This window comes from Grammomys surdaster, unplaced genomic scaffold (genome assembly GCF_004785775.1).
Source record: "Grammomys surdaster isolate TR1022 unplaced genomic scaffold, NIH_TR_1.0 126298, whole genome shotgun sequence".
Classification (NCBI taxonomy): Eukaryota; Metazoa; Chordata; class Mammalia; order Rodentia; family Muridae; genus Grammomys; species Grammomys surdaster.
The window spans coordinates 6,558,321-6,583,528 of NW_021621098.1; the positions used below are offsets into that span (position 1 = coordinate 6,558,321).

At 38.2% G+C, this 25,208-nt stretch overlaps 1 protein-coding gene across 2 annotated transcripts in view; it reads right to left on the minus strand.

Annotated features, from left to right (window-relative positions):
• Nucleotides 1-473: 473 nt before the first annotated feature.
• Rbbp8 (RB binding protein 8, endonuclease) overlaps nt 474-25,208 on the minus strand; it is a 72,941-nt gene continuing 48,206 nt past the window's right edge. For both annotated transcript variants that reach the window (XM_028759522.1, XM_028759523.1), the window contains exons 13-19: nt 24,509-24,597; nt 22,614-22,725; nt 17,385-17,525; nt 14,353-14,422; nt 4,866-4,962; nt 2,319-2,460; nt 474-723 (exon numbers count right to left, since the gene is read on the minus strand). In XM_028759522.1, coding sequence (XP_028615355.1) covers nt 626-723; nt 2,319-2,460; nt 4,866-4,962; nt 14,353-14,422; nt 17,385-17,525; nt 22,614-22,725; nt 24,509-24,597 — 749 coding nt within the window. In that variant the 3' untranslated portion in view covers nt 474-625. The remainder of the gene's footprint in view (nt 724-2,318; nt 2,461-4,865; nt 4,963-14,352; nt 14,423-17,384; nt 17,526-22,613; nt 22,726-24,508; nt 24,598-25,208) is intronic.

A 25,208-nucleotide genomic window follows, 5' to 3' on the forward strand; every position in this document is an offset into this window, starting at 1 on the left:
AGGGCACACTTAACTCAGAGTCTGTTGTGATCAGGTCAGAGGGCACATTTAACTCAGAGTCTGTTGATTTTTCTGGTCTCTGAGAGGAATTTACTACAGATTGGCACTGAACTCAATTCAACAAAAGAAAAGATACTGGACAGTAAGAAGAACTATACTGAAAAGTTAGCTCCCACCCCTTTAAAAATTAAATACCTGCATGTTAAAAACTGGTATGATCTACAAGTTAATGAACAAACTGAAAACCCCTAAAGACTACCATTAGGGCCCTTCTGCAGATAAACTAAAGAAGACAGACTAAGACGATCTATACAGAAATTATAGGTTACCACAGCTGTATTTCTAAAGCTATAATTACCAAATAAAGTAAATAACCCTAGATTTAGAGTACAAAATGAAACACCCTATTGCTTAAAGGTGCAAATGAAAAAAACATAGACACATCTACATTTTAGTTACTTGTATGGTTGGTATATGCCATTTAAAACATTTTTAATAGAAAACTCATTTATAAATCAATTTATAGAAGATCAAAAAAATCAAAGATCAATGTTTATTCCAACTTTAACTATAAATAACTAAATGAAACACGAAAAGGTCTGTTCTCCTGCTTTCACTCCAGCGTCTAGGTCCTCTGTTCTTTGCCTTTTGGAGAAAATACTGTATTGTAAGGCTGCCGTCTTTTAGGACGAGGACTAAGATTGAGATCTTCCTTGATATAACCTGAAAAAACAAATTATGACTTTAGAACAGTGTATTCTGAACATACATTCCTTTCAGCTTGGGTGAACATGGTGGCTCGTGTCTGTGATCCCAGCATTTACGACGTAGAGGATCAGGAGTCCTAAGCCAGCCAGGGTACAAGATCCTCTCATACAGCCAAACACACAGACACCATCCCAGTGACAAAGACACCAGCACTTCCTTCAGTATATATCCATTACATATTTAACTTGTATAATGTCTAGTTTTCATGATATTTCTGATTTTTAGCTGTGTGATTCTGGTGAATGATTTCACTAGCTAGCACCAGAGTTTCTTCATTTATACCAAGAGAGGGAAAAAAAAAAGCAACAAAATGTATAAAATGGTGAGTATCCAGGATCTCAGATAGTTCTCAAGCTCCTTCCAAGTAGCTTCTGCTACACTGAGCGATGGAGATCTGCAGAAATCAAATCACTTGCTCAAGTTCACAGAACTGGGAAAGATGAGAATCTTGCCCACACTCTAGCCCAGCACCAGAGTTCTCAGGTGTCTCTCTTTTGCCTGCCCCCCACAGGTTTGTACATGGGGACATATTGTTAAATCTAAATTCTGCTATTATTATAAATTACAGTGATTCCCCACCCCCCAAATATTTCTGTGGTAGCTATTTCATAGGGTGAGATGTCTTTGTTTTCTCCACACTCAGATTCTCCCAAGAAATCTCCAGTCATACTTTTCAGGGAAGGACTATGCTCTGGACCAGGCTAGCAGGGCAAACAATGGCTGTAGCCAGCTTATCTGATTCTAGGACTAGGAGGGGAAATGATGTCAATGACTTTGCATATTTCCTACAGTTAAACATATGGAGCTTCTCCAAAAGTGGGACGACACCTACAGGTGTGAGTCACAAGCAGTCCTTCATGAGTTTGAAGAATACTCTAAGGGCGTGAAGCTGAACTGAAAGTCTAGCTGGTCATTTTATCACTTGATATTTATTCATTGTTTTATCTTTCTTTGGGTAAAAGTTTTAAATATTAATAACTTAATTACAGGCTTAAGACCAAAAGGCTACAAATAAGTTAAGTGCCACAGACCTCATAGTTAGATTATAATCTCAATGTTGTTAGATTTGCCAGTCATATCAAACAAACTCAGAATTACCATTTGTTTTAGCAGCATGCTGCTGGTGACAGTGAGGAACAGACATCACTGCTCCAAGAACTAGCTTTTATGACGCACAGTAAATGAAAATGCCCAATGTGAAGGAACTGGCTGTATGTCAACATCTGTAAGGTCATTTACTTCTGAGTCATCCTGGCAGGATAAAACTGCTTTCTCAAATCTGAATGACAAGCCAGGCTAATTTAAAAAAAAATATATATATATATATTTTTTTTCACATCAAAGTGATTATAAGCAATGTCTAGTCTCAAGTCAAACACCAGAACAGTTGGAAGAAAGCCTTTCCCATTCAGGGATTCACTTGTAAGTTATAGAACCAGCACTTAACTTATAGCACAGGAAAGAGAGTTATAGAGAAAAGGTTAATATTCACATTTAAGTCTATACAATATTTTTTTAAAATTCTAAAAAACTGAAATCTATATTCCTACCCCTTTCCAAACATGTCTGAGTCGAAGGAAAACCAACTTCCCAGAAATTCTCTGGTGTGTTAGGTGGAATGTAGCGAAATCGGTGTCTTGAGCAGGAAGCCAACTTCTTTTCTCTTTCTTCTGCTGGCAAATCTGCATAATACTAACAATAACAACTGGTAAGTTTTTCCACTTAGGAATAATAACCAGAGTGGTATGTTTACTGATTATAAACTGGAAGCTAAAAAAACTATTTAAATTTAACATTCTAAGAAAATAATACTTACTGATGATACTGTAGTAGTATTAATAGTAAAAGTAACAAAGTCAGTGGTGATTCTGTGAAATGCTTGTGAGAAGCAGCTTGCATCACGAATGTGAATCAATGGACCATTTCCTTTATCCATAGAGGCTTGCCCTGACAACCCTGCCTGGCATACTGAGCTACCCCTGGGTCTGGGCTCTACCTAGTTAGCTGAGAAGACACTGAAAGGTACTGGCAGAATACTGGCATGATTTAACTTTTTTCCTAAAAGATCATTAGGAAAAAATATGAAAGGTCATCATGGTGTTTAATAAGAGATAAGAACCAAAAGAAAGGAAGAATATGGGGTAAGCATTTCTGAGGACTGTCTTTTTGCTCAAGTTCTAAATGGCGAAGTATGTTAAGGAAGGCAGAGTGACCTTCAACATCACATCAAATGAAGTCTGGGTGTGTACCTGATGATGTCAGTGGAGACAGTAAGTGAATGTGACGGGAAACCGTCTAAAGGTAAAAATCAATGGGGTTTGCTGAGAGATAAATCAATGATATGTGCAAAAAGCAGTAAATAACTAGAATCTTTCTTCAAAAGGAAATTAGGAAAACAAAAAACAAACCAAAAAACAAATCCAGACATATAAAAGAAGTATAGGAATTGAATGCAGGAAATACATTTGTTTAACACAAGTGACATTTGTGGTCCCTGCCTTGCACTTCCACAATGTATAGAATAGACATTGGGATAAATTTATACACAGTAAGCTACAGATTACATATAAGTTCATAAAATTTGTACTTTAATCATTTTTTTCCATTTAAGAATCACTTTTACAGTAAATAACTAACAGAAATACATAAAATGAAAGAAACAATCATGACTGGACATCAAGAAAGGAACTGATCACTGACAAAACAGTAACAATGTTTTGTGCTATGAAATTTCAAGATATAAGTGGTTTCATTTGTACTGATGTGCTGGTTATTTATTTTTTAATCAGCTCAATGCAAGCTAAAGTCATATGGGAAGAGGAACCTCAACTGAGGAAATGTCTCCATCACACTGCCTGTAGGCAACCATGCGAGGCCTTTTTTTGATTAATGACTGATATGGGAGGACCTAGCTCATTGCAGGTGGGGCCACCCCAGGGTTCTGTAAAAAAGCAGGCTGAGCACGCCATGAGGAGCAAGCCAGTACGCAGCACCCTCCATGGCTTCTAGTTCAGTACCTGCCTCCAGGAAACTGCCTTGAGTTTTTGCCCTGACTTCTTTCCATCGTAATGCTTTACAATAGAAGGCAACTATGGCAACTGTCAAATTGTTTTTCAAAACAGGGCTCCAGTCTATATTCCTGATGTAAGAGCATATTTTCACCAAGTCCTTATTGTAATCAAGTCGTACTTTCACAGGCTATTTTAATGTGTTTTGATTATTAAATTTTAAAGATAGCAGTTAATAAGAAAATTTAAAACAGGAAGGTAGATGTTGAGAAGGGCATCTGACAGCTGATAGTGAGACAGAACGTAAGGACAGCACATTTTAAGATATTAAAGAACCTGTCTGGGACATCATATTAATAGAATAGTTAGTATTGACTTCTTCAGCATAAGATAGCCAATGCAAAAAGGTAAAAATGTAAGTGTCTAAGGATGACGGCAATCTTATTTTTAATATTTTGTGATGAAAAGTGTCTCAGAGAAAAATGGGGCTTATAGTGGTACTGGTGCTTTAAAAAGTTATGGGTACACCTTATGTCCAGATAGTGAAAAGAATAAATGTTAGTTTCTTTCTGAAGTATCATTTTCCCATAAATGGTACATGTACATGAGCATTTGCAAGTGAATACAAAAAAGTAGCACATAATGTCCTAAGACAGTCATAAGAATTAGGATGTAGGGTACCTGCAAAATGGCTTAGCAAGTTATTGCTGCCCATCAAGCTGAGTGACCTAAGTTCTGTCCCCAGAACCCACATGATGAGAAGAGAAAAACAACTCCACAAGTGATGCTCTGACCCCATACCCTCACTGTGGTACATATGTACCCAACTCCACATTAAAGTAAATAAATGCAGTTTAAATAGCATTAGGGTTAGGCCTCAGGCTCTAGGACAAGCTGGGGGCTCTCACTCTCATTTTTTAAATCTATTTATTTATAAATGCTGGTCCTAGTGGGTACATTCCTTATTCTCTCTGTCATTACTGTACAAAGTTTCTGAATATAAAAAGGATCTGTAGCTGTGATTTTTAAATCAGGCACTTATGATCTATAAAATCATACTTCAAAAGAAGTGTTTATATTAGTACTTACAATTTCACATTCTTTACATGTATGCCCAAGCAATTTCCTTCTCTCTTCTTTTTTCCGAACTACCTCATTATGAGGAAAATTCTGTATGCTAGTTTCTCTGGAGGGAAAAAGGAATTGAAAGTTAACCTGTTTGTTACTAGAAAGACGTTTGGTTTAAAATATAAATTTAAAGTGTAAGAATTTGAAAGAGAAATAATTCCTCAAAACACTCATTTTATTTGGTATATTCTTCTCTATATTAGGAAAACAAGTGATTCTTTCAAGTATTTATGAATTACCTACTATATGCCAAGTATTCTTTTAGACAAAGGTTTAATTCAGCACACAAAGGAACAGGTCTCACTGTGCCCTTCCAGGCACCATTTCTTACTTGTTCCCTTCTGCTCTTGCTCTCTCTGTCCCTTCATTTCCCTACACTTGCTGGCCCGGCCCCTTCTTCTCTGCCAACTGGCCCCTGCTGCTCCCCTGTCACAGGTGGTTCATTCTGTTTCCCCATTCCTTCCTCTTAAAGGTTCCCTTCTTAGTTTAATGATTTGTATATATACAAACAAATTTAAATCTAAGTTTTTAGAAGACAACTACATGACACATTCTAAACACTTGGAAACATAGAAGATGACTTTTAAAATGATTTTCCTTGGGGACATATCTACTCTTCAGGGTATTTGGATATCATATCCCTTTAATTGGAAAGCTTTTTTCTTCAAAACAAATTTTAAATAACTCTACTTCCAACTATACTGAGTTATACAGGTCCCTTCTGTATTTTAACTTTTAAGAACTCCAACTTTAGAGTAATGTGTGAATTAAAAAGGGGAGAGCATGAATGGATAGACAAAACATTGTTATACAATATTTTTTCAAAGAATTTATGAAATCTAGGTTTATGCAGAATCCATTTTTGCCATACCCTTTCCCCTGAGTATAATATATGCAGCAAGGAATTCAGTAGAATACTAACATTCATAGCAAACCTCAAAGGAAGGGTCACTTAAAAGGTTAGTAAGCCTGTGCCCCTCACACAACACAAACACAGGTTACTGTTTGACGTACAATACTGTCAACCTGACAGAAGCTAGAATCACTTCGGACATCTATGAGAGACTAGCTAAGTTAGGGTTAGCCTCTGGGCACGCCTACGACTACTGATCAGGTGAGGTGAAAGACAGACCTTAACTGTGGGCGATACCATTCCATGGGGGCCCAGACAGTGTAAAAGGAGAGTTAGTGTTAAGATTCACCCCTTTCTGCTTCCTGACTGGGGATGCAATATGGTAAGCTGCCTTCCATTCCTGCTGCTGTGAATTCCCCATAATGGACTATATCTTAGAACTGTGAGACAGAGTAAAGCCTTCCTTTCCTCATGTTACTTCTGTGAGCTATTTTGTCATAGCAATGAGACAAGTAACTAGTCCCCACAGTTTTCTAGAACTCTCAGCAGGAGAAGCAATCAAGATAATGAGACCTTTCTATCATTCTACCCTTATCCACTTCCTGTTTCCTTAGCCAACCATTAGCTTCAGAAATAAAATACTCATATTTTAAAAATTAGTGAAACTCTAAGATGGTGAGCAAAGCTATTCACTGTACCATTAGCTGTCCTAGCATCATAGTGAACAAAACATGTGTTTACTGCTAGAGAACACGTCACAGTACAGTCATAGGACACACCTAAAACTATCATTATTACAGCTCAACTAATCCATAGGAATGAAATCAGATGAAAACTAGTAAAGTAAAAAAAGGTTTATATAACATCTATCACTTGCTGAAGGGTACCTGCACACATAGCCACGTGTGTGTGTGTGTGTGTGTGTTTCTCACAGGCCACTAGAGGGGGAAGATCCCCTGGAGCTGTAGTTACAAGCAATTGTGAGCCATCTGATGTGGTTGCTGGGAACCAAGCTCAGGTCTGCTAAGTCAATCAACTCCCTAGCCCCAGCCACCTATCAGACACTAGGAAGCGATAGAAGATGTACAGAGAACTGTTTGTCCCAAGAGGATTAGAACAGGTGTGGATGAGTCAACTGTAGTTAGACAACAGAATATGAAATGTAAATAAAATATCCAATAAAAAACAAACAAACAAACAAACAAATAACTGACTAAGTGACTCATTTTGAGAACTTCACAAAGAAGAAAAAAGTATGTTTTTTGGAAAAAGTATTATGTCTTAAATTTACTTAAAAAACTTACAGAATGTAACTCAAAAGTAACAAAATTTGCAATCTTTGTGAAAAAGATCAAAATCTAAGTTGAAATTTATTGTTCCGAGGATTTAAAAATCCTCTAAACTGAAGCCTGGCAATCTAAGGCTCATGACCTGGTATTACACATGTGAAAGTTACAAGAACATAGTTCAACAAATCCCCAAAGTTCAAATAAAACAAAATGAAAGAGTATTTGTTACCATAAGACAGAGAAAGCATCACTGCTCTGGAATATAAGTAGCACTGGTAAGACTTGCTTTTATGTCAGGTGGGCCTCAGTCTCAGTCTCTGTTTACAGTACAGGGTAAACGGCAGCGAGTGTGCGTGCCTGCTCACAAGGGCACATGTGGAGGTCAGAGGTGGACATCAGGATGCCCTCAGATGCTCCCCCACTCTTTATTAGCTCTCTGAGAATTTCACACAATGTATTCTGATCGTATCCAAGTGGCCCTCTTCGCTACTCACCCAACAGTGTCCTCAGTTTTTGAGACAGGTTCTCTAACTGATCCGCAATAATTTCTCTGTTAAACTGGCCAGTGCTAGGGTTAATGAGCTGTACCATTCCTCTATGCCTGGCTTTCATAAGGGTGCTGGGGATCTGAACCCAGGTCCTATGCTTCTTAGGTGAGCACTGTACTCACTGGCCTTATTCTCAGGCCCTACACGCCATAAATATTTTTTTTTTTTTGAGATAAAGATTCACGCCCTTCCTCCCCTGCTTGGTCCTGTGGGCTGGGGCAGACACAGAGTTGGTCTGCTCCTGTCCTGTGGAGATACTGACTCCTGAGTCATCCTAGAGGAGCCACTGCACTCAGAGCAGCCAGTAAGAACTCCATCTCACTCCCTAAGCCCCAGAGATACATCTGGGAGCCAGGGACATTCAGGGCACAGCAGCTACCCAAACCCCGTCCCTCCGGAATTCCACTTCCCTTCCTCCCCTGCCTGGTCCTGTGGGCTGGGACAGACACAGAGTTGATCTGCTCCTGTCCTGTGGAGAAACTGAATCGTGAGTCATCCTAGAGGAGCCACTGCACTCAGAGCAGCTGACACTGAGTTGATCTACTCCTGTCCTGTGGAGATACTGACTCCTGAGTCATCCTAGAGGAGCCACTGCACTCAGAGCAGCCGAGGAGCCACTGCATTCAGAGCAGCAGACACCAAGATTAGGATCATAAGACTACAGAGACATCTGGACTCTGAGGAGCTCTGCAACAAGCAAGATAACTGGAAATACAGACTCCAGTCTTACACAGTGAGGGCAGGCAACACTAGAGTTAACCAGATGGCGAAAGGCAAGCGCAAGAACATAAGCAACAGAAACCAAAGTTTCTTGGCATCATCAGTACCCAGTTCTCCTAATATAGCAAGCCCTGAACACCCCATCAGACCTGAAAAGCAGGATTCAGAATTAAAATCACTTCTCATGATGATGATAGAGAATTATAAGAAGGAATTAAGTAACTCCCTTAAAGAAATACAGGAGAGTACAAGTAAACAGATAGAAGCCCTTAAAGAGGAATCACAGAAATCCCTTAAGGAAATACAAGAAAACACAAAGAAGGAATTAAACAAAAACATTCAGGATCTGAAAATGGAAATAGAAACAATAAAGAAAGCTCAAAGGGAGACAACCATGGAAATAGAAAACTTAAGAAAGAGATCAGGAGTCATAGACGCAAGCATCACCAACCGAATACAAGAGATAGAAGAGAGAATCTCAAATGCAGAAGATACGGTAGAAAATATTGACACAGTTGTCAAAAAAAAATGCAAAATGCAAAAAACTCCTAACTCAAAACATCCAGGAAATCCAGGACACAATGAGAAGACCAAACCTAAGGATAATAGGTATAGATGAGAATGAAGATTACCAACTTAAAGGGACAGTAAATATCTTCAACAAAATTATTGAGGAGAACTTCCCTAACCTAAAGAACAAGATGCCCATAAACATACAAGAAGCCTACAGAACACCAAATAGAATAGACCAGAAAAGAAATACCTCCCGTCACATAATAATCAAAACATCAGATGCACAAAACAAAGAAAAAATACTAAAAGCAGTAAGGGAAAAAGGTCAAGTAACATACAAAGGCAGACCTATAAGAATTACACCAGACTTCTCACCAGAGACTATAAAAGCCAGAAGAGCCTGGACTGACATCATACAGACCCTAAGAGAACACAATTGCCAGCCCAGATTACTATACCCAGCAAAACTCTCAATCACTATAGATGGTGAAACCAAGATATTCCACCACAAAACCAAATTTGCACAATATCTTCCCACAAACCCAGCACTTCAAAGGATAATTGATGGAAAACGACAACACAAGGAGGGAAACAACAACCTAGAAAAAGCAAGGAAGTAATCTTCCAACAACCCCAAAAGAAGATAACTATACAAACATAACTTTACCTCTAATAACAAAAATAACAGGAAGCCACAATCATTTTTCCTTAATATCTCTTAACATCAATGGTCTCAATTCCCCAATAAAAAGACGCAGACTAGCAGACTGGATACACAAACAAGACCCAGAATTTTGCTGGATACAAGAAACGCACCTCAGTGACAAAGACAGACACTACCTCAGAAGAAAAGGGTGGAAAACAATTTTCCAAGCCAATGGTCCCAAGAAACAAGCTGGAGTAGCCATTCTAATATCAAATAAAATCGACTTTCATCCAAAATTAATCAAAAAAGGTAAGGAAGGACACTTCATACTCATCAAAGGAAAAATCTACCAAGGTGAACTCTCAATTCTGAACATCTATGTTCCAAATGCAAGGGCACCTACGTACATAAAAGAAACTTTACTAAAGCTCAAAACACACATTACACCTCATACAATAATAGTGGGGGATTTCAACACCCCACTCTCAGCAATGGACAGATCATGGAAACAGAAACTAAACCGAGACACTTTGACATTAACAGAAGTTATGAACCAAATGGACTTAACAGACATCTATAGAACATTTCATCCTAAAACAAAGGAATATACCTTTTTCTCAGCACCTCATGGTACCTTCTCCAAAATAGACCATATAATTGGTCACAAAGCAGGCCTCTACAGATACAAAAAGATTGAAATAATCCCTTGCATCTTATCAGATCACCACGGAATAAGACTGGTCTTTAATAATGACAAAACCAATGGAAAACCCATGTGCACATGGAAACTGAACAACTCTCTACTCAATGATGACTTGCTCAAGGAAGAAATAAAGAAAGAAATTAAAGACTTTTTAGAATTCAATGAAAATGAGGACACATCATACCAAAACTTGTGGGACTCCATGAAGGCAGTGCTAAGAGGAAAACTCATAGCTCTAAGTGCCTACAAAAAGAAACTGGAAAGAGCACACACTAACAAGTTGACTGCACAACTAAAAGCTCTAGAACAAAAAGAAGCAAATACACCCAGGAGGAGTAGAAGGCAGGAAATAATCAAACTCAGGGCTGAAATCAACCAAATAGAAACAGAAAGAACAATACAAAATATCAATAAAACCAGGAGTTGGTTCTTTGAGAAAATCAACAAGATAGATAAACCGTTAGCCAGATTAACCAGAGGGCACAGAGACAGTATCCAAATTAATAAAATCAGAACTGAAAAGGGAGATATAACAACAGAAACTGAAGAAATTAAAAAAATCATCAGATCCTACTACAAAGGCCTATACTCAACAAAACTGGAAAACCTGGATGAAATGGACAATTTCCTAGACAGATACCAGGTACCAAAGTTAAACCAGGAGCAGATAAACCATCTAAATAGTCCCATAACCCCTAGGGAAATACCAGCAGTCATTAAAAGTCTCCCCACCAAAAAAAGCTCAGGACCAGATGGTTTTAGTGCTGAATTTTATCAGACCTTCAAGGAAGACCTAATACCAATTCTCTTCAAACTATTCCACAAAATAGAAACAGAAGGAACACTACCCAATTCGTTCTATGAAGCTACAATTACACTCATACTCAAACCCCAAAAAACCCGACAAAGAAAGAGAACTTCAGACCAATCTCCCTTATGAACATCGATGCAAAAATACTCAATAAAATTCTAGCAAACCGAATCCAATACCACATCAAAACAATCATCCATCATGATCAAGTAGGTTTTATCCCAGGAATGCAGGGATGGTTCAATATTCGGAAATCCATCAATGTAATCCACTATATAAACAAACTCAAAGAAAAAAACCACATGATCATCTCACTAGATGCTGAGAAAGCATTTGACAAAATTCAACATCCCTTCATGATAAAAGTCTTGGAAAGACCAGGAATTCAAGGCCCATACATAAACATAGTAAAAGCAATTTACAGCAAACCAGTAGCCAACATCAAGCTAAATGGAGAGAAACTTGAAGCAATCCCACTAAGATCAGGGACTAGACAAGGCTGGCCACTCTCCCCCTACCTATTCAATATAGTACTGGAAGTCCTAGCCAGAGCAATTAGACAACAAAAAGAAGTCAAAGGGATACAAATAGGAAAGGAAGAAGTCAAAATATCGCTATTTGCAGATGATATGATAGTATACTTAAGTGACCCCCAAACTTCCACCAGAGAACTCCTAAACCTGATAAACAACTTCAGCAAAGTGGCTGGTTATAAAATCAACTCAAACAAATCAGTAGCCTTCCTCTACATGAAAGATAAACAGACTGAAAAAGAAATTAGGGAAATGACACCCTTTACAATAGTTGCAAATAATATGAAATACCTTGGTGTGAATCTAACCAAGCAAGTGAAAGACCTGTACGACAAGAACTTCAAGTCCCTGAAGAAAGAAATTGAAGAAGATCTCAGAAGATGGAAAGATCTCCCATGCTCATGGATTGGCAGGATTAATATAATAAAAATGGCCATCTTGCCAAAAGCAATCTACAGATTCAATCCCCATTAAAATCCCAACTCAATTCTTCACAGAGTTAGAAAAGGAAATTCTCAAATTCATTTGGAATAACAAAAAAGCCAGGATAGCGAAAACTATTCTCAACAATAAAAGAACTTCTGGAGGAATCACCATTCCTGACCTCAAGCTGTACCACAGAGCAATAGTGATAAAAACTACCTGGTATTGGTACAGAGACAGGCAGGAAGATCAATGGAATAGAATTGAAGACCCAGAAATGAACCCACACTCCTATGGTCACTTGATCTTTGACAAAGGAGCTAAAACTGTCCAGTGGAAAAAGGACAGCATTTTCAACAAATGGTGCTGGTTCAACTGGAGGACAACATGTAAAAGAATGAAAATTGATCCATTCTTATCTCCTTGTACAAAGCTCAAGTCTAAGTGGATAAAGGACCTCCACATAAAACCAGATACACTGAAACTAATAGAAGAGAAGGTGGGGAAGACCCTCGAATACTTGGGCACAGGGGAAAAGTTCCTGAACAGAACACCAATGGCATATGCTCTAAGATCAAGAATTGACAAATGGGACTTCATAAAATTGCAAAGTTTCTGTAAGGCAAAGGACACTGTCAATAGGACAAAACGACAACCAACAAATTGGGAAAAGATCTTTACCAATCCTTCATCTGATAGAGGGCTAATATCCAATATATACAAAGAACTCAAGAAAGTAGACTCCAGACAACCAAATAACCCTATTAAAAAATGGGGTATAGAGCTTAACAAAGAATTTTCAATGGAAGAAACTCGAATGGCCGAGAAGCACCTAAAGAAATGTTCAGTGTCCTTAGTCATCAGGGAAATGCAAATCAAAACAACTCTGAGATTCCATCTCACACCAGTCAGAATGGCTAAGATTAAGAACTCAGGTGATAGTAGATGCTGGCGAGGGTGTGGAGAAAGAGGAACACTCCTCCATTGTTGGTGGGACTGCAAGATGGTGCAACCACTTTGGAAATCAGTCTGGCGGTTCCTCAGAAAATTGGACATAGCATTACCCGAGGATCCAGCTATACCACTCCTAGGCATATACCCAGAAGATGCTCAAACATATAACAAGGACATATGGTCAACTATGTTCATAGCAGCCTTATTTATAATAGCCAGGAGCTGGAAAGAACCCAGATGTCCTTCAACTGAGGAATGGATTAAAAAAATGTGGTACATTTACACAATGGAGTATTACTCAGCTATTAAAAATTCGAGAGGTTCCCAGGTAAATGGATGGAACTAGAAATTATCATCCTGAGTGAAGTAAGCCAATCACAAAAGAACACACATGGTATTCACTCACTGATTATTGGATATTAGCCCAGAACCTTGAAATGCCCAAGATGCAACTCACAGGCCACATGAAGCTCATAAAAAAGGAAGACCAAGTGGGGGTGATTCAGTTCTTCTTAGAAGGAGCAACAAAATACTCAAGGGAGCAAATATGGAGACAAAGTGAGGGACAGAAACTGAAGGAGGGGCCATTTGAAGACCTTTCCACCTGAGTATCCATTCAATGTGCAGTCACCAAAGGTAGATGCTGATCTGGAAGTCAGGAAGTGCATGCCGATAAGGGCCTGATATGGATGTCTCCTCAGAGGCCTTCAAGAGTCTGACATATTCAGAGGCAGATGCTCACAACTAGCCATTGAACTGATCATGAGGTTCTCAATGGAGGAGTTAGAGTGAAGACTGAAGGAGCTGAAAGGGTTTGTGGCACCATGAGGAGAGCAACAATACCAACCAACCACAGCTCCCAGGGTCCTAACCACCAGCCTGGGAGCACTTATGGAGGGATCCAGGGCTTCAGCTGAATATGTAAGAGAGGAGGGCCCTGCTGGGCACAGGTGGAAGATGAGATCCTTGACCTCATGAAGGCTGGACGCCCCAGGGGGTGGGAATTTTGAGGGTGGGGAAGTGGGAATGGGGGGGTGTAGATAGAGGTTACATCCACAGAGAAGAAGGAGGAGGGGTAAGGGGATGGGGGGTTCCCGGGTGGGTGGGGGATAGGGTAAGGGGATAACATATGAAATGTAAATAAAATATCCAAAAAAAAAAAAAAAAAAAAAAAGAGAGATAAAAATTCAATGTGTAGCCAACCTGGTCTCAAACATGTAGTTTTGCCTCAGTCTCCCAGTGCTGGTTTTAGAGATGTGAGCCTAGCTCTAAATGATTCTTTGTTTCTTTTTCATTTTGACACAGGTCTTTTTTTTTTTTAAAACTATGTAGCTTTGAGTCTCCTTATAAATTATTTATTTTAATCAAAGCAACAATTAAATAGCTTACAGACTGACAAAAAATGCCCTGTTGTATTTCCAATCACATTGGTAACATAAAGTGAGACCCACTTACCTCTCCTTATCTGTAAAATATGGCTCCACAAATGATTTCTGCTTGATTCCATCTTGCTTATCACTGTGTACTGTAAACAAAATAAGAATTTCATACATATATAGCTTGAAGAGAAAAGACTAGTTTGCTTGGAAAACTCCTATTGCACACACCAAACTTCCCTTGATATTGATTTTCACACTTGTGTCCTGGGGGCAATTCATCTAAATTTTCTACTTTTCATCTACATAAAGGTGATGATTATCTTAGAGTCATTAAACTAACAATTATATTTCAGGAAATATTTAATTGATTAATTAATTAATAGGGTCTCACTATGTGCCCTTGGCTAGCCTCAAATTCAGAGATCCACCTATCTCTGCCTCTCCAGAGCTGAGATCAAAGGTGTGCACTACCACACCTGCCACATGAAGTATTTTAGATTAATGGAACTACCTAGATGTCTGTTATTATTTGGCAGGAGATATCAATAGAAATTTTTTAGTATATTGCACTTATTTGCCCTATTAATTGGTTTTTAATGCATATTTAAGATAGGTCATGATTTGAAAAATTAAGATAGTAAAGAATTTTATCAGAAAATTGATGACAAAGCTTAACAACTTTTATCACTTCTGATTTTCCTGTTACTTCTGTGTTTCTGATATACAGGAGAGTCCTCTTGTGCTTCTCTCCCACCTCTCCCTCAATGCCAATTGATTTCTTTACCTCATAGCTTGTTTTCAATTACATACTAAGAAATTTACAATTTTTAAAGATCATTTTTATTTTCTCAGCTTAGCAAGTTGGAGGTATATCTACGCTGTTTTGATGTACTTGCTTGCTGATGGATATGTGGGCTGTTTTCAGTTTTAGGTTATTATAAATAGTACTGTTAAAAATATTTTTTTAGCTGAGCAGTGGTGGCGCACGCCTTTAATCCTAGCACTTGGGAGGCAGAGGCAGGCAAATCTGAGATCAAGGCCAGCCTAGTCTTTATAGTGAGTTCCAGGACATCCAGGGCCATACAGAGAAACTCTGTCTCACAAAACCAAAATCCAAAACCAAATCACAACCAACCAACCAACCAACCAACCAACCAACCAACCAACCAACCAACCAACCAACCAGAAAGAACAAAAAAAGAAAAACAAAACTTTGTAAGTTGCCTGTATCAGGGTCTAGACGCTTACAGAGACACCATAGAGGATTCTAATCTGCAGCTCTGGGAGAGGAGAACAGTGAGCACATAAAACATCTTCCGTGCTTCCCACAACAATTATCTCCTTCCTCCCTCATGTCCAGAGTGTCATCTCAATTCCTTTTGCTGCTTCGGTTAATCTCTGTGTGTTCTCTCTCCTGTATTTCCCATTGTACTGTGTTTACTATGTGTGGTACTACCATGACTGTGGAGGTAACAGAACAAATCCTGGGAGTTGGTTCCCTCCTTCTACCATGAAGACCCCAAGGACTGAACTCAGTAGTCAGGTGCAGCCACAGGTACCTTTACCCACCAAGCCATATAACAGGTCAGCTCTGCTTACTTTATGTAGCTGTATCCTTCGGGTTAGAGAGATGACTTTGCCACTAAGGTGAGGCTATATCCCAGAGGTTAGAAACCTGAAGTTCTTTTCTGCTTCTTCAACACCCTGGTATTCCACTCAGTGTCATGGCTTTATGGAGTGTCTACTTTCTGTAAACTTCCTGTCCTCAAATTATCTTCTTACTCTTGATTTCTTGCTCAAAGTCTATATATACTGACTTCTTGCTAACAGATTCATTCAAATGTCTAGCAAATAATAATCTGTCAGAATGAGCTTTTGATATTGTTCCCTAAATTTTCTTTTTCCTATGAGGAAAATCATTTAAAACTTTAGCATGTGAATTGTGAAAATGAGAATTTAAACCTTATAATTTATCCCTATGGTTGAAAAAAATAAGAAATTACTTGGTAAAAAAATAAATAGAATATTGCTCAGATATTTATAGTTTAAACTGCTGAGGCACAAAGTTATCTAACAATTATCCACAAATACAGAACTGGGATTCACCAGAAGTCAAACATAGGAATATAGATTTATACTTATTTTCAGTAATGATCATGAAAGCTATGAGCAAAAATGCCATGTGACATTATACTTTCTCATACTTTTACTATATATATATGTGTGATGATTTGTATATACTTGGCCGAGGGAGTGGCACTGTTGGGAGGTGTGGGCTTGGAGTAGGTGTTACCTTGTGGGTGTGGGCTTTAATACCCTTGTTCTAGCTGCCTGGGAGCCAGTGTCCTGCTAGCAGCTTTCAGATGAAGACGCAGAACTCTCAGCTCTTTCTGAACCATGCCTGCCTGGACACTGCCATGTTCCCACTTTGATGATAATAGACTAAACCTCTGAACCTGTAAGCCAGCCCTCATTATATGTTGTTCTTTATAAGAGTTACCTTGGTCATGGTGTCTGTTCACAGCAATAAAACCCTAAGACAATATGTAAACTTCTCTCTCTATATATATATTATAAATTTCATATGTGTATATGTATATACACATATGAAATTTATAACACCGAACCAAGATTAATTTCTTAGTTCTAATAAATATTTCAGTTGTGTAATATGTTGGTATAAAGAAGTGCTCATAAAGAGGTATAGGTGAACACTCTGAACTTCTTTTTTTAAATTCTTCCATTAGTCTGAAATTATTTCAAATAAAAAAATAATCTGGGAGAGAAGGCTCAAGTGGTTAAGAGTTAAGTGGCTGCTCTTTGAGAGGACCCAGGCTTGATTCCCAGCATGGTGATTCACAACCTTCTGAAATTCCAGTTTCAGGAGATCCAATGTTATTTTTGGGCATCCATGGGCACAAGATATATAGACACATACACACAGGCAAAACATACATACACATAATTTTCTTAGTAACTGAAAAAGAAATTTACATAATAAACATGAAACTTTTGCTAATATTTCTACTCAATCCTCCATTAATTAGCCTGATGATTTCGTGAACTCAGTGTAATAGAAAATATACAATTAAAGAGAAAAAGACGTACTGTTTGGTTTCTCTGTGGTGTCAGACAATTCTTCTTCATCTGGTACCTGGGAGAAGCTATCTGTCAAACAGGATTCATATTCTTCATGTGCTGTTCGATCAAACATATCTTCCAAGCTATCGTTCATTTTTATGTCTCCATCTATACAAAAAAGCACTGGCTTAGCAGCAAGCAAGTACTGGCCTTCTATGCAATTCAATATGAAACGTATTAATAGCAACCACCGTAAAATGATGTCATAGGTCTTTACATGTGGATTGTAAATACCTTCAGGAGTTCTTTCAAATAGATGGATATAGTGAAGTGCTTATAGATACACGTGTAAAAGTGATTCTAATGCTAAGATCATTAGTTTTGACAACTTGCCAAGAGAGAATGTTAAGTGGATGACAAACCTTAATACATGTAAAGGAGTGTTAAAAGATACTTAAAAAAAAAAACCCAACCACAACTATACTATAGACTTCAGATCTAGGTGTAAACAGTGTTTTACTGAATATGGAGTGAGTTGGAGGCAGTCATGGACATGTTAAAAAGATGATTCTAAGAATAGTAGCTATAAACTGTAAAGTTAAGAGTAGACTCAAATTGTGACTCAAATTGGGTAGCATACTATAATATATACAATTAAGCATTTAGAGACCTTTAAGTCAAGGTTCTTTCAGTGGGCTTAATTCTCACTGGAGGCACATGAGGTAACAATCAGCTCCTAAGTCCTGGTAGTTACTGTTCATTTACAGAGTTTTATGTGTGACTTCAAGGATTGTCCTAGGAGAAGAAAGCTAGTTTTTGTTACTTCAAATAATTGGATTTCTTACAAATGCTGATGTCTTTTCTACTCTATCAGTTCCTATATAATTCACAAAGATCAAGAGAATTCTTATCAAGGAAACTGTGAGGACTAGAAGATACAGTATAATATATAATGAAAAATGCTAAATACAAACCAGTGTATAAATGAGCAGACAGTAAACTATGAAATTTCACTTATTTTTCTAATGAAGCAGTAAAAATTTACTCCTTTTAAAAAGCAACTGTTTTAGTGATCCAAAATGGATAGGAATGAAGAACTCATATCCTGTCTACTACATCAAAGTACTGAACTCATCCTCACATATTAACTACATCACCGTTCTACAGTCAATTTTAAAAGTTCCAGTTTAAGAAAATCAGACATAGGTCAGCTGCCTGTCTAATATGACAACAGAGCCAACAAAGACTGCTCAGTGTACATAGCTACATTGTCCTTAATTCTCAAGCCAAAAATGCCTCTCACTCTTCCCTGGATCTATTTCTATACTTACATTCATCACTATCAAATTATATGTTCACTAGTTTCCTCCCCATTAAAATATAAACCCATGGGGCAGGTGTTCTATTTATTTCAGTTCTAGAGTATTTCCTATTATGTAATTTTTCTTTGATATTTACTGGATGGCTTTTTTTCTTTTTGCAAATTTATAAATGGCCTTTAAGTGATATGGCAAGTCCTGATGCCATGCACTCTCCAAAACACTCTGTGTAGCTGTTAGCGAACCACAGTGCTAACTTACTTTTGGTTGGTCTAACTTCTGAGTGTGAAATACTTGTACAAAGATACCACACACTTTCTGATACTTCTATCACTGCATCTCATAGGTCTAATGCAATGGGGGTACAAAGATATTAGCAGTAATTGAGAATTTGGTGTATCATGCTTCTGCATTAGAGAGGTTTACTTTAATAAGGCAGAGCCCCCTTCTCCTTCAAATATGGCTTCAACTGCTGTAGCATTACAAATATAGTTCTTGCGATATGATGTTGACAGCCATCTGCTTGATCATATGATTTGCTATTGACTACTAAGAACCAATAACTTAAGTAAAGACTACTGAAAATTTCTCCCTGCATGTAGGGCACTAAGAGAGAATTTCATCCAAAGAAGCCATCTCAAAGAGAGAGGGCTCAGCAGTTAAGACCACTTGCTCCTCTTGCAGAAGACCCAGGCTTGTTTCTCAGCATCCACATGGTGGTTCACAACCATTTGTATGTAACTCCACTTCAGGGGAGCTAATACAATCTTCTGATCTTCATAGAGACCAAGCACACATGTAGTACACACACACACACATGCGTATGTATGTATGTATGTATGTATGTGTGTGTATGTATGTCTGTGTGTGTGTGTGTGTGTGTGTATATATATATATATATGTAAAACACATATTAAAGAAAATAAACTTTAGGAAAAAACAAAGACTATATGTTTCACGTTTTTTAACCTAAGGAGATAGGCTGTGGACAACTGTGCAGAATATAAACCCAGATGGGAGTCCTCAGTGCTTCCCTTTGATTTTAGCACTGTGTCTTCACAGGCAGGCTCTGGTGATATGTGACAACTCTTCATGTTATGTGCTTCTACAGGTAGACATGCTGCTAGGATGAGTGCCTACCAGTCCTAGTTGTTGCCTTGCTTTTTAGAAAAATCAAGATTTTAGCAAAGAATTAACAAATTCTCCTTACTACAAAGGGGTAGATGCCCCTGATTTGACTAAATCCTCTTTTTGCTAGAGGCAGAATGTACAAGATTAACTCACTATATGTACTTCCTTCCCGAGTAATAATTCGTAAGTCTATTATTGTCTACATAGTCCCCCGTCTTATCAAACTGCATCAGAAAACAACCGCAATTCTAAAAAGGCTCTGGAGAGTCACCTCTGCACTATATGCTAAAGTTAGTCTACATCAGAGATAGACATTTTTCTAAAAAAAAAAAAATTAGACAGGGAATAGTTTAGGTTCGTGGGGCCATAAAGTCTCTACTACTTAGCCAACTACGGTCTTGCACAATCACAGGTAATGCATTCAACAAACAAAGCCACTTTACAATAAAACTTTGTTTACAAACTAGCTACTGGATAGACCTTGAGAAGCGCTGAAGTGAACTAAATTCCTGAGATTAAAGTTACTGTGGCTAAAAGATTTCTTTTCTCCTGAAATAACCAAACAACTCTCCTAAGGAAGAACATGACATTAACATAGCTGGAGGTTGGGCACAGTAATCAAGTCTATAATGTCAGAACTCAGGAGGCTGAGACAGAAAGACTGCAAGTTCAAGACTAGCCTGAGCTACATAACAAGACTCCTTTCTCAAAAATCTAAAAACCAAACCACTCCTAACATTATCAAAGTGGGGAGGGGGGACAATTTAAAATACTGAAAATTGGTACACTTAGACAATGGACTATTATTCAGCTCTTAAAAAATGAAATTATGAAATGTGTAGGTAAATGGATGGAGCTGGAAAATCATCATTTAGAACAGTGGTTTTCAACCTTCCTAATGCTGTGATCCTTTAATACACTTCCTTCTGTTGTGGTGACCCCCAACCACAAGAGTACTTCATTGCTACTTCATAACTGTAATTTTGCTACTATTATGAATTGTAATATAAACATCTGATATGTAGGATATCTGACATTTGACCCCAAAGAGGTTGTGACATGCAAGTTCAGAACCATTAATCTAGAGTATGGTAACCCAGATCCCCAAAGACAAATATTTTGTTTTCTCTTATGTGGAGACGTTAGCTTTTAAGACATCAATATGCATGCTACAATCCAGACATATAACCACAGAGGTTAGGTACAAAGTAAGGGCCTATTGGGGAAGAGAAGATTTCCAAGGAAAGGGAAATAGAATATATTGTTATGGAGAGACGGGATTGGTGGCGGGGGCAACAAACAAGGGGAACTGGAGTGCGAGGATTAAATGAGGGGATAGAAGAGGGGTGAGGAATGCCAATGAGAACAGTAAGGGCCACTTGAGGGGTCATATGGAAACTTGTAACCATAAAAGTTTTTAAAATATATAATATACAAAAGGAATCTAAATGAAGTCACCAAATAACGGGAGAGACACTGCCCAAATAGACATCTTATACCACAAATGAAACCTCCAGTGTCAAGAATGGATTAGATACAGTTGAGTTGTTGGACAAAGAGGACCCATGGAAATGCCACATCTCGGCTATTGCCAAGGGTATTGGTGGCTCTCCACAAACTGATGGTAAGTACCTATGGCTGTAAGTGAAAAAAGATAATACTTACGTATCTCAACACACATGGGGAAGTCAAGCAGGTACCTAACTAGAGGCTTCACCCCTACCAGCTACTGTTCATGGTAATGGAAGGTAGTCTACAAGCTACCAGAGGAGAAAGTAATCATTAACCCAGCTACAAACCCTGTGACCTTCAAGATATGCTGCCATAAACAGTGTGGGTGGAACTATCCCTGCTCTGATTGGATGTAAGGCCCTTCCATGAGATGGAACCCAGGCCCAACATGGCTAGGGAAGCCAAGAGTCTGGATAGGTCATGGGCCTAGGGAAAAAACAAATACTAACGTTGTAAGCAATAAAATGACTAAACTACGTTTCGCAATCCTCATGTCTGGGCCTTGCTCGCCCATCATCACAGAAGCTTCTTCTGGAGTAAGTGGGAATTACCACAGAGGCCTACAATGGACAGTGTGCAGAGTGAAGAGACTGCAGCATTCAGTCCTAAATGAAATGGTGTCATTAAACACTCCCCAAGGTGATCAGAGCTCTATGTGGAAGAGGACATGGAAAGACTGAAGAGCTAGAGCCGATGGATGACTCTAAGGCAAGAGCATCTCTCAAACACTCCGGGACCAATACACACATGACCTACAGAGGCAGCGGCAGCAGGTGTAGAACCTGCCTACATAGGTTCAAGCCGGATGGGGTCCCAGCACTGAAAGAAGGAAGAGCACAAAGGCACATAATCAGGAAGCTATTTGCAGTTGACAACCACTTGCAAAGGAAAAATGAGCTTTTGATAATGGAGTCTCACTGGGTATTTTAACAACACTGTGGGGTAGGCCCCATGCCCAGCTGTAGTCAGGCAGCATAAAAAGAACCAATGGTGTTTTTGTAGAGTTTTTTGTATTATATAACTTTGGGCAATTTTTGTCTTACTGGTCTATTGCTTGTATATCTTAGTTTTGTTGTTTTTTTGTTTGTTTGGTTTTTGGTTTTTTAGATAGAAAAAGAAGGCATGGGGGGGTCTGGGAGGAGTTGGGTGAGGGAAAAGTATGATTAGAATATATTATATGGAAAAAAGCCCCAAAATCTAGTTTAGAAAGTTACTGCACTTATCACTATAATTATACGACAGTACATCTCATTCCACATTTGATTAAAGTAAACACAATCCAGACAGATCTTACCTGGACCTTTTCCTTTCCGCTCTTGTGTCTTCATTTTTAAAAGCACGGTTTCACTGACCAACGTACAGTCCATGTCCACTGTCTCTCCTCCTAATCGGGAGCGACTGCTATCCTAAATATTTTAAAAATCCAAAAGTTTAGCAATTATTCCTTCAGTCTTATATCTGCTTTTAACAACAAAAAGGGCTAACACTAATAAAATTTTACTATTTTATTTTTGTTTTTGTTTTTTAATTTTCTTCTACAGGGGAGAGCATGAACACAGTCCTCCACTACCACAGATCGCACAGTTGAGTTTCCTGCATTTGGAAAAAACTGAAGGGGTCAGCACATAACTGTTTTGTTTTTTCAAGATAGGGTTTCTCTGTGTAGCCCTGGCTGTCCTGGAACTCGCTCTGTAGACCACGTTGGCCTCAAATTGAGAGAGATCTGCCTGCCTCTGTCTCGTGAGTGCTGGGATTAAAGTTGTGTGCCACCATCCAGCAAATTTTACTATTTTAAAGCATTAAGCTATATTTACTTTTGTATCTCAGGAAGAGATCTAGTTTTTCTTGCCAGTAGAACATTTTAGCCTCAATATATAAACAGTTTGTATCAATGTGAGGAAAAGAAGAACCATGGCCAAGGACCTGTAGATTTATTCACCACTCAAGCCCTTCATGGTTTACCTACTTCTCTAATCTGCCTTGCAGTAATAAACTTTAATGCTCATGACAAGAAACTTGAATAATCAAATTTGATTTTTCCATAGCTATGTGTAACTTTAATAAACTATATAATTTCCTAATATGCCACAGAGTAGAATTTCATAAACTATGTAGAACCTGAACATAGAGCAAACACAACTCTAGTACCATTTAAGACAAAAACAAACAAGCAAAACAACAACAAACCAAACAACCCCCCCCCCAAACAGCTGGGAGTAACGATCCCAACACTCATGAGGCAGAGTGCATCTCCTTAGTTCAAGGCCAGCCTGGTCTACATAGGGAGTTCCAGGATAGAGAGAGCTACATAGTGAGACAGACAGACAGACAGACAGACAGACAGACACATTTTTTTGAAAAGACAACTGGGAAAAAATAATGTATTAACAGTACTTTTTCTTCTTTTTTTTAAGGCTAATCAAGGTGCTGGAGGGATGGCTTAGTAGTTGAAAGTACTGGCTGCTTTTGCAAAAGACCCAGGTTCAATTTCCAGCACTCATATGGTCATTCACAATTTGTAACTCCAATTACAGGGGATATAACTCCAACTTCTGACCTTTTCAGGCACCATCAGGCAAAACTCATATATACAAAAAAATAAATACATCTAAAATCTCCAAACATTCAAGGGAGTGAAGACACGATGGAATGGTGGTACACACATACAACTCCAGTACTGGGTGACGCAGGAGGACAGTAAGTATGAGACCCGTCTGGGTTGTACAATGAGATCCTATCAAAAATAACTGAGGACAGAGGATGAATGCTTTTTGATAAAAATTAAATCACTTGGAATATGCAACTATTTTTTTGTTATTTAAAAAGACAAAATTAATGCTTTATATCAAAAGCCTTTAAAAATCAGAAAGTATTATTAACCTTTCAAAATTAGCACTGTGTTAGAAGAAAGGGTACTATTTCTGTTTCCTGAGAGAATACACACAAGTGTTAAGAAGTTACTATCTTGAGTTAACAAGATGATTCAGGACTCAAATGGTAGAAGAAGAGGACCTGAGGGTTATGGTCTGACGTCTACATATATGATGTAAAATGCACATGGTGTGCACTAATGTGTACACACAATCACATGCACAACACATGAAATGTGTAAAGAAGTATTTCAAGGAGAACCTGATAATTCACTAGACTAAGAAACAAATGGGCTTTAGTTGTAGTTTTTATACTTACCTTTGTATCTATTACAGTAACATCCATTTTATACTGAGATAAATCTGCTCCTGGATCGACACTCCACTGGATGTTTTCAAATGACGTATCTTGGAAAAAAGAGGGTGGGGCAGGGAAAGAAGCACAAATTAAAAAGACTTTTTTTTTTTTTTTTTTTTTTGCTTTAAAGGGGGCTCACAGAATAGAAAATGTTCTGCAAATCACTTGTTTGATGAAGGACATCTAGGATATATAAAGAATTCCCATAGCACATACTAAAAAATAAATATCTGCAGGAGAGATGGCTCACTAACCTGCTCTTGTAGAGGACTTGGGTTTGGTTCCTAGCATCTATATGGAGGCTCCTAACTGTCTATACCTTCAGTCCCAGGGGATCGGACATCCACTTCTGACATCTGGCATGCACAAGGTGCAAATATGCATACAGGCAAAACAATCATATGCATGATATTTTAAAAATCTTAAAAAATAAAATAAATAAATACCCCAGTTCAGAGTACACAAAGAATCTCACCAGACAGTTCAAATGGCCAATAATCATTTTGAAAAATGTGCTCAATATGGCTAGCTATCAGAAAAATGCAAAACAAAATGATATTGTTCACATCCACTAAGACAGCTAGACTGAAAGAGTGTGTGTGTGTGTGTATATATATGTATATATACATGTATATATATATATATATATATATATATGTGT